The 10,972-nt window shown below is 34.8% G+C and overlaps 1 protein-coding gene across 1 annotated transcript; it reads left to right on the forward strand.

Annotated features, from left to right (window-relative positions):
• Window positions 1-1,090: 1,090 nt before the first annotated feature.
• Window positions 1,091-9,619, forward strand: LOC110882019. Its single transcript, XM_035985935.1, has 2 exons — window positions 1,091-1,195; window positions 6,015-9,619. Exon 2 carries the CDS (start codon window positions 8,050-8,052, stop codon window positions 9,169-9,171), a length of 1,122 nt encoding a protein of 373 aa, XP_035841828.1. The 5' UTR covers window positions 1,091-1,195; window positions 6,015-8,049; the 3' UTR covers window positions 9,172-9,619.
• Window positions 9,620-10,972: the final 1,353 nt, after the last annotated feature.

Below are 10,972 nucleotides of genomic sequence, written 5' to 3' on the forward strand. Positions count from 1 at the left end.
GACTTTCTCTTATATTCTTCATTCTTAAACTTCGTCTTGATCCATTTCCTGCTACGGTACGTGATTGATGGAAGTGATAGACATACTGCACTCACATTAATCACTTAAATACGGAACATGTGGGATTGTTGATAGATCTATTGGGTTGACTACCCCATCGTGACCGGTCGCTCTGTTCTACATAGCGGCGAATGAATTCCTTAATTGTCTAGCATGGATTAAAACCTCAATCTTGATATATAGCTCGTACGTCTTGCAAACTTACGAAAATGAAAATATAACTGAAATTTAATGTCAAAATAAAATCATGGAAATAGTTTTCATACAGAATACAATGGCAGGGCCAATTCTAATGATTTCTACCATGACATTTTACAAAGGAAATCAAATGATTTTCCTTAAACATAAATGAATGTTTTTATATCGTTAAAGTGTTGTATTAAGAAAGTTTTCCTTAAACAAAATTGTTACAAAATTATGTGTGAACTCACCCTCCTTTGTGTTGGCACTTGATTTTTACGTGTTCTTCCGGTACATGCGTTCGGCTTCAGAGAATTTTGGCTTGCTTTGTCATGTGGTTGTGCGATGCTAATGTATTAAAATAATGTTTGGACACTTTTAAACTTTCGGGATCGTGTGTAATAAGACCCCTAAGGGTCAAACGACTATGACTTGTTTGTGATGAATGTGGTAACTTAAAAACTATGTTTTTAAAATAATAAATTGTCCAAAATAACTATAGGATCGACCACAAAGACTTTTATGGGTACCAACCTCTGTCACCACCACGTTTGTATTTCTGTTGCGACGTTTTTCGGGTGTGACAGGCGCCACGTTATATGGAGGGCTTTAAAGCTCGTCCATTTAACTTGCATGCAATGATTTAAAGCCCCCATCATCATTACCTAATTATTTTTTATTTAAACTTAAACATTATTTAGTTTTGATGTATTAATTTAAAACTCATAATTTAAATAAAAAAATACAATGCCATAATTTAAATAAAAAATACAATAAAATACTATATTTATTATGCTACAAACATATTAGTTTTCATCCAGCCCAGACCAACCCACTAAACACAAAAAAGGCCCATTTCCACATTCATTTAAATACCAGTATTAGGGTTTTCTCACAGAACATTCATTTACACAAACAGCTGCAGCATCGCCGCTATCCACCGGAGTCAAAAAAGGTTCGTCTTTTCCGGTAACACATACATTTTTTATTCGACCAAATTCATCTTATACAGATTTGACCAAAGACCTCGAAAAACCCAATTTTTGCCCGTTAATGGCGGGCACGAGGTGGGTTGGGGCGCCAGAGGGCGTTAGTTTTGATGAGGTGGCGGTATGTCGCGAAGCCACACCCCATGGCCTTATAGTATGTGTAAATGTTGATGTCAGCAGCTTTTTACAGTGCTATAAAAATGCTTAAAACACCGCTCAAATTTTTTTTACAAGTGTGTTTGTAACATGTTCATTAAATGTTTGTGAAAAAATGGTGGCAAAACTCGTACGAGAAGTAGGAGGTCTCTAAGTTCTCACAACCTGGGGTGGTTTTCTCTTGATCCATATCTCTCTCTCTCTCTCTATATATACATATATATATATATATATAGGGTAAGGTTCATGCGAGAACCACCTTTATTGCGAGAACCGCGAGAACCAATGTGAACACAAGCTAAAATAGCTAAAAAAACCCTAAAAAAAACCTAACCCCCACCCCCCACCCCCCAAAAACCTAAACCCCCACCCCCCCCCCCCCAAAAAAAACCTAACCCCCCCCCCCCCAAAGCTAAATGCTAAAAACTAAAACCCTCAAAAAACCTAACCCCCCCACCCCACCCCCACCCCCCAAAAACCTAAACCCCCCTCCCCCACCCCCAAAAACCTAAACCACCCCCCCCCCTAAGCTAAAATGCTAAAAACTAAACCCCCCAAAAAACCTAAAAAATCTAAAAAAATCAAAAAAAAATCTAAAATTTTTTTTTTTATTTTTTTACTATTTTTTATGTTCAAATCGCTACTTTTAGTAGTCAAAAAAAAATTTAAAAAAAAAAAAAAATTTTTTTGGATACTAAAAGTAGCGATTTTTATATAAAAAATAGTAAAAAAAAAAAAAAAAATTTTTGGGTGTTTTTTAGATTTTTTTAGGTATTACTGTTTGTGTTCACACTAGTTCTCGCGGTTCTCGCAATAAAGGGTGGTTCCTAACGGATCTTTGTCCTATATATATATATATATATATATATATATATATATATATATATATATATATATATATATATATATATATATATATATATATATATATAGGAAAGTTCAAATGAGAAGAATTTTTTTGTAAGAATAAAAAAGAAGAAATTTCAACCAATAAGAATGCTTCATTTTACTTCATTTAATTTTTGCATTTAATATTAGTGTAAGGGTATATTGGTAAACTTAGATGGATCATTAATTGGTAGTCTTCCTTTTTAATACCTAACTACATTAAATTTGTAACTTATTTAAAAAAACATATTGTTCAAAAAAAGAAAAAATATATAATTTAAAATGTAGCATAAATTACGAGGTGTGTAGGATGAATTACGAGTTGTGTAGGATAAATATCCATATGCGTAGGATAAATTTCAAAACGTGTAGGATAAATTTTGACGTGTGTAAGCAAAAATTTAAGTGTGGAGGATGATAGTGTTTATGACTAATTAATTAGTCAAAGATAATAATAAATGAGTTGAGAGAAAAACTATTTAATGTTTTACATTTGTACCATTTGTTCTTTTTCTTCTTAATTTATATATATATATAGGGAGAAGATCATGCGAGAACCACCTCTTATTGTGAGAACCGCGAGAACCAATGTGAACACATCAAAAATACCTAAAAATAACTAAAAATCACACAATTTTTTTTAATATTTTTTATATAAAAATCGCTACTTTTCGAAGCCAAAAAAATTTTTTTTTTTAAGTAGCGATTTGGGGGGGGGGGGGGGAGTTAGGTTTTTTTTTTTTGGGGGGGGGGTGGGGGTTTTAGGTTTTTTTTTTTTTTTTTGGGGGGGGTGGGGGTTAGGTTTTTTTTAGCTATTTTAGGTTGTGTTTACATTGGTTCTCAAGGTTCTCACAATAAGGGTGGTTCTCGCATGAGCCCCTCCCTATATATATATATATATATATATATATATATATATATATATATATATATATATATATATATATATATATATATATATAGGATAATGCTAGGTAGAAAACCCTCCATTTTGAGAAAACTCTAGAAAACCCAACCTCCCGACTTTTTTTTTTTTTTTTTTGAAAAAAATAACACATGTAATATACATGTTTTTAAGAGTTTTGAGCCAAAAAAATCAAAAAAGCGCCGAGTGGTTTTTTTTTTTAAAAAATAAACAAGTTTCAGCAACTTTTTCACTAACATGTGTTAGACAAAAAGTTGCTGAAACTTGTTTATTTTTTTTTTTAAAAAAATCACTCGGCGCTTTTTTGATTTTTTTTGCTCAAAACTCTTAAAAACATGTATATTACATGTGTTATTTTTTTCAAAAAAAAAGTCGGGAGGTTTGGTTTTCTAGGGTTTTCTCAAATTTTTAGGGTTTTCTATCTAACCTTACCCTATATATATATATATATATATATATATATTCGCCCTTGACCATAACTTCCAGTAAGTTTCATATCTTTCTTAGCCTCAATCCATATATAAAAATAAGTATATAACCAAAATATAAATATTAAAGCATTCGATAAATTTTTATATATACAAACAAATATATATTTTTTCTTACCATTTTACATATCAATTGTTTCATTATATTTTTCAGTATCACAAGTGCTTGTGTGAGGGTCTTTTTTTCCTAAATCTTTAAGAAACTCATTAGCTTCCACCATTGGGGACCACATATTGTCAGATTGTTAACTGAAAGCCCTGTATCCCAAGCGTCTAGTCTGATATGGGAATGAGTTCGATTGTGTACTTAATTTGGCTCGTGCTCCTACTGCCTACAAATAAATCAGCAAACTATATTATTAATATTTGAAACTATATTACAGTAATAACAATAACAAATAATAGAAATTCATTAACATATACCATAACTTCATTTCCAACTTCGTTGCAACGAAATCTTGCCAATTTTTTGGATCGAAATAAGTATACTTGAGAAATGGATATTCCTTTGTTCGTAAGTAGTTCCTCCAAAGATCCTTATTGATAAAATATGTTCACATTTTTCTGCTACCGATATAGTAAGTTTCTCCACATTGTCTAAAGGATGCCATGTTTACTAAATTTGTGCAAATAAATTAGTTAAGCATATAAACTAACTAACATGTATTTCATATTTCCAAAGATTTACAAAATTTTAAATGGAATACCTTAACATACAACCATAAGTATATCTAGGCATAAAACCATAAACTTTATGTCTTTAATATCTCATTTCTGAAAATTTGTACACGATGCACAAGGACAAAAAGAAACAGTTGATCTCCTACATTCACCCAATGAGCTTCGACGACCTTAAGAAAATTTGGAATACCCATCATATATATTGCATAGTACGACATTGTTTGTATATTCTATCTCACATGTATACAACTTAATGAGGCAACATTTAAGAAAAAAATCGACAACATTTCTCCTAAACTCTGCAAGCATGCGTAAAACTGCAAACTCGAGGGAGTAGAGGAAATGCCAACCGATATTTTCTTAAATATCATCTCGTTAAAATGTATACATATCCTAAATGAGATTGAATATTCAAAAAGCAGTCCCGAACGGGACACTCCAAAATTCATCTCTATCAGATAAATTAATTATAGACGGGTATGTATATTTTAAAGAGTTAACCTAAATGTGTATATATATATACCTATATGTAAACATAATATTTATATACTTTTAATATAGGTGTAGATATATATATATATAGGGTAGGGTTATTGTAAAAAGGTGTGTTTTGTGAGAAGTGTAGGAAGGAATCTACACCATTTGATCTATAATCTAATGGTTGAGATTATAATGCCAAAATTGTAAATTGGGTTTACCATTAAATTAATTAATTTTCTAGATTAAAGTTATAAAAGTAAATTTAACATTTTTAAGTTTAGAAACCCACATGCAATGCACATGCAAGTCCCCCCCCCCTTTTTAAACGTCAATAACTTTTTATACGTAACTCTTTTAAAAAAAAAACTACACCATAATAACGAGTGTTTTTTATCTTTAATATGAGTACCATATTGTTATACTTATATAGAGAAAAAATACGCTTTGACCCGATGGTGTTTTGTCTATGTTCATACAATGGTGTTTTAATTGTACTGTGATTCAAGTCGTTGTGTTTTACAGTAAAACACCATGAACGTATATAAGACACATAACATAGCAAATAATGAATTATGGTTCAACTCATGGTGTTTTAACATCTAGAGTCTGTAATATTGTATTGTGATTACAGTCATGGTGTTTTAACATCTTGAATAGCAATAGAATCATTCTAGATGTTAAAACACCACGACTGTATTATGATTTAATTCATGGTGTTTTTGAAATTTAGATGGTGTTTTATACCTGCAAAAAAAATCATTCCAGATGTTAGAACACCATAGTTGTATCACGATTCAAGTTGGGGTGTTTTCTGGAATTCGTATGGTGTTTTTTACGAACTGAAGATTAAAAAAATAAGAACTGATGATTCAAAAAAAAAAAGGAACCGTAAGTTCCTTCGATCTCTTTGAATCAGACGATAATGATTTATAAAATCTTTGAGTTGGTATATAAAACTGAATTCTTAAATCTTTGTAAAAAATAAAATTATATCACTTGTTAGGGATAGAATTTCATGGCATATGGATCACGGATCCTCAAGTGTGGCCTAGATCACGGATCCTCAGTTCAGTTTGAATTAAGGATCCTCAGAAAATGTTGTAAGACTAAGGATCCAGGATCCTCGTTATTATCCTAAACTAACAATTGTTTCCATCAATTTTGAAGTTGCTTTGCAGGTGTATTCGAATGAGACTTGGTCCAACCGAGATTCTAGGGGAATATGCTTGAAATTTCTGCACGTGCAAGGACTCCATGATCGTTATGGTGATCGTGGGAAGCTTGCACCATTTTCGGATAGTTGTTTGCCTAGATAATTTCTAATTTTAAAAGGGGATAGCAAGCTTGATTTAGAAATATAGCAACACACGTACACTACACCCGAACTCTCTGCAAACACTTGGCGATTACACACATTTACACACTAGCAATCTTTGTACCAAGCTTGTTATCATCCCAAGTTGTAATCTTTGTTTGTTTAATATAGTTGGTGATCGGTAGTTTCCATCACCCGAGGTTTTTTTTGCCGGAGATCATTCATTGATCAAGGACTTTTTCCTTGTATAAATCCTTGTGTTGATCATTCATTTCATTCATTTGTTGTTCACACATTTTTTCAATTAACCAAGCATCTAACCTCACAAAAACCAGATTTGGTTACATTATCCTTGTGTGATTTTTGACCAAAACAGTTTGGCGACCACCGTGGGGCAATCGGTGCTTCATTCTTGAAAAATTTTGTTCATTTCATTCATTTTGCTCATTACCTTCAACCACATGGCTTCTCATGCGAAGAACACTTCAAGCTCCATGCCGATGATCACTTTTTCACAGGGCATTCCACTTTTGCCTCCTGCCCCTTCTGGATCCCAGAAGAATGCTGAGAATGCTGCGAAGAAGACAACCCCCGTTTTCACAAAATCAATTTCTGTTGTTTCTTCTGGTCCTACTAACAGTGATTTTATTCTTTGATTTTGCAGATGAAGGATTACATGCAGCAGCAGGACAAAACTAATAACAGGGTCCTTCGAGAAATTGACGAAATTAAGAAATTGAAGAGATCAACGGAGGATCACTCTCCATTGGTGCCTAGATCACTGGATTTCGGCACTACAGCAACAACTGCTCAGCATTCCACAACATTAGGTGTCCAGTACCATGGAGGATCATCAAGTATGCACTATGGATCATCAGCAATGACACAGGCTCAAGGATCCTATTTCCAGCCTTCAGGATCCTCTCTTCAGCCTCAAGGATCCTCTCTCCAGCATCGAGGATCCTTCTCAAGTTCAGGAGGATACATGGGAACTCTATCGGCTCAAGGATCCTATCTTCAGCATCTAGGATCCTCATCACAGGTTCAAGGATCCTCATCGCAGGTTCACGGATCCATGGAGTATCCTCCCAGACCTTCAGCTCCGATGCATACTGGATCCAACATCTTTCAGGATCAAGGATCCTTAAGGAGTCAACAATCAGAAGTTCAGAAATTCATGTTGGAGAATTCATTCCCATGCAGGCTGTCTCCTCATCTGGTCCCATGATCATTCCAGAATCACATCAATTTGGATTCACATCAGGAATCCCAGCCTCGAATCAAACGTGAGGTAACACTTTAAATACATCTGATAATGCTAACCATGGCTTTGTGCAGGAACCAGGAATCAACCAAGCTATGGCAAAGGAGTTGCAAAAACTCAAGGATATGATATCCGGTGTCCCAGGAGTGATTAAGCCCATTCCTGAGATTCCGAATGGGAGTCACAGGGTGTCTCTCTTTGCACCACCTATATGTGATGCAGAGATACCAAAGAGGTTTCAGACACCAAACATGAAGCTCTATGATGACACAACTGATCTAGAAGAGCATGTAGCTCAATACAGGGAGAGAATGGAGATCAACCCCATTCCTGAAAGGTTAAAAGAAGCATGTTTATGCTAGGGTTTCAGATCAACGCTGACATGATCAGCTCTTAAATGGCTGCTAAGTCTTCCCCCTTATTCTATTACTTCATTTGCTAATCTAGTTAATTTGTTCAATAGCCAATTATCTTGTAGTAGGAGATTTGAACGATTAACTAGTGATTTATATAGGGTAACACAAGGTCTTAATGAATCACTAAGAGATTACATAACTAAATTCACTAGAGAATCCTTAGAGATTCCTAATTTGGATATTGCTACAGCTGTAAAGGCCTTTAAAATGGGTTTACTTAAGGATTCACAGTTCTATGATGATCTTGTCATGACCCCTTGCAGGAATCTTGATGAAGTACGAAAGAGGGCCCTTAGATTCATCCGTTTAGAGGATGATAAAATGATCCAGGAAAGACTGTCAGGATCCTCAAAGCAAGAAAAGCAAGGATCCTATTTCAGGAACAACAAATCTAAATCATACAACAAGCCTGGCAATCAAAATGTGCATGCTGTGGAGCAAGAAGCGGATGATGAAGATTACCCTCCTATTTCTGAATATTGCTTTGTTGTTGATAACAATGAACTAATCTTGGTTATGCAGAATCTAGGTGATAAAGCTAGAGGGCCTAGAAAGAATGACAAGCCGGCTGCCACAAAAGACAACTCCAAATGGTGTGCCTATCATGTAGATTTTGGTAATCTCACTGATGAATGCATAGCCCTCAGGAAAGAGATTGGCTACCTGTTAAGCAAAGGATATTTGAAGGAGCTATTTGGAAGAAAGAAATCAAGGATCCAGGATCCTGAAAAGATTCTAGAAAGGGCTTCTGATCCTACAGTTGATGCCCAAATTATCAACTTCATTTCCGGTGGATCAGATATGTGTGGCACTTCCTTTTCAGCAGCTAAAAGGCATGCAAAAGAGACAAAGATGGAGAATGGGGATATGCCTATTCGAACTTCTATCCTTACACAGGATAAAGTCATATCCTTTGATGAGGACGACCACATAGATATTCAGGATCCTCATCATGATGGTCTTGTTATTACATTGTGTATTTCTAACCATTTTGTTCACATGATTCTTATAGACGGAGGAAGCTCAGTGAACATCATTCAACTCGATGTCCTCAAGAAAATGAACATCCCTGAATCAGAAATTATCCCAAGATCATCAGTTATTGTAGGATTCAGTGGAGAAACCAAGAACACATTGGGGGACATTAAACTTCCCATTTACATAGAGGGAGTTAATTATTTTCAAAAATTTTGTGTCATAGATTGCTTATCTTGTTGCAATGTTATCCTTGGCAGGCCATGGATACATGATACGAAAGCAGTTCCATCTACCTATCATCAGTGTGTTAAACTCCCTACTCCATGGGGGTGTGGTGAAGATAGAAAGTGATCAACAAGAAGCCAAGAATTGTTACACTTCATCAATGAAGCCAGCCTCAAGACCTACGAGGCATAGCAATTAAAGTATCCTCCAAGAGATGTCTTGGAGGCGAGAGAACAAGATGTTAAAGATATCCTGATGGATCCTCAGGATCCTGAATCCAAAGTTTTTATAGGATCCAGGATCCTCGATAAAGTTGAATAGGATTTAGTATCCTTCTTAAAAAGGAGAAAACTACCTTCTCTTGGAAGCATGAGGACATGATAGGTATTTCTAAAGATATTATTACTCATAAACTTGGCATTGATAGGTCATTCAAACCCATACATCAGAAGTGGAGAAAGTTTGCACCTGAGAGGAATGCCATCATCCAAAAGGAGGTAGATAAACTGCTCAGAGCAGGTATGATTAGAGAGGTAAAGTATCCAAGGTGGTTAGCCATTGTGGTTGTTGTTCAAAAGAAAAATGGAAAGTGGAGGGTATATGTCGATTTTACTAATTTAAACAAGGCATGTCCCAAGGATCCTTTCCCATTACCCCACATTGACTCCATGGTGGATGCTACTGCGGGTCATGAGTTGTTGACTTTTATGGATGCTTCATCTGGATTCCAGCAAATTCAGATGGAACCATCTGATCAAGAGGATACAGCCTTTATGACCCCTACTGGTATCTATTATTATATTGCTATGCCCTTTGGACTAAGAAATGCAGGTGCTACATACCAAAGGCTAGTAAATATGATGTTTAAAGAGCAAATTGGGCACACAATGGAAGTCTATATTGATGACATGGTGGCTAAGTCCAAGAGAGCTGAGGATCACCTTAGAGATTTAGAAGAAGCATTTGATATTCTTGATAAATTCAACATGAAATTGAATCCTTCCAAATGCCAAATTGGTGTAAAAGCGGGCAAGTTCCTAGGTTATATGGTGACAAAAAGATGGATAGAGGCAAGTCCAGAGCAAATCAAAGCGATTGTGAATATTAAGTCTCCTGCCAATGCCAAGGATGTGCTGTTGTATAATTGGTCTAGAACAGTGAATTCAAATAAATAACAAACCTGGAACCCGAATTAAAATTGCAAGTTTTGTGATTGAAACCTGGATTAATCTCTGAATCGTATGAGAACTGTCAGATAAAACTATTTGCGGGTTACACGCAATGATTTATCGGATTAGACAGAGATCACTCTTGTTGGAATCTGGATTTGATGTTTATGTGATGAAGAGATCACACTGTAACCAAAAATTGTCATGTCTATAGTTTTATGTGTTCCTTTTCTTTTATCTGATCGAGAGGACAGTTTCCTCTATGTGCCTTGGCCTTTTTGCCATATCATATCTACATTAATTTAATTCAAGGGTCCAATGATATAGTTGTAGTAAATTATTAACGTTGGCCCTTATTAAATTACATTGGCCCATATCTTGTTGAATAGTTTAATGGTAGATTACCAAAAAACAATAACAAGGAATATTATTAAGCCTATCATATAAAATATAAAGTCCAAAACATTTAGAAACAAATTTATTATTAATTATAAGGCCCATGTAATTATTTGCACAATAAACTCAAACAATGTTAGGATTAAATCGAGCCCGCACTCTCGCGTCACCTTCCTCGTTTAATCTCTAACATTATTTCCTCGATCAAGAAGTTAATCCAATACCCTAAAATCTGTTGATAACACTAAAATTACCAACATTCCTCCCCCATTTTAGTGGTATCAATGATTACTTAACTGTCCTCACAGAAACACAAATGCATGCATAATGAAAATGTCCTGAGGATTGAATTTTCACTTAGT

The sequence above is a fragment of the Helianthus annuus genome, chromosome 16 (assembly GCF_002127325.2).
Source record: "Helianthus annuus cultivar XRQ/B chromosome 16, HanXRQr2.0-SUNRISE, whole genome shotgun sequence".
Taxonomy (NCBI): domain Eukaryota; kingdom Viridiplantae; phylum Streptophyta; class Magnoliopsida; order Asterales; family Asteraceae; genus Helianthus; species Helianthus annuus.

Excerpts from the sequence above, each read along its gene's own strand:
- LOC110882019 (XM_035985935.1), top strand. The coding sequence starts at position 8,050 with ATGGGTTTACTTAAGGATTCACAGTTCTATGATGATCTTGTCATGACC.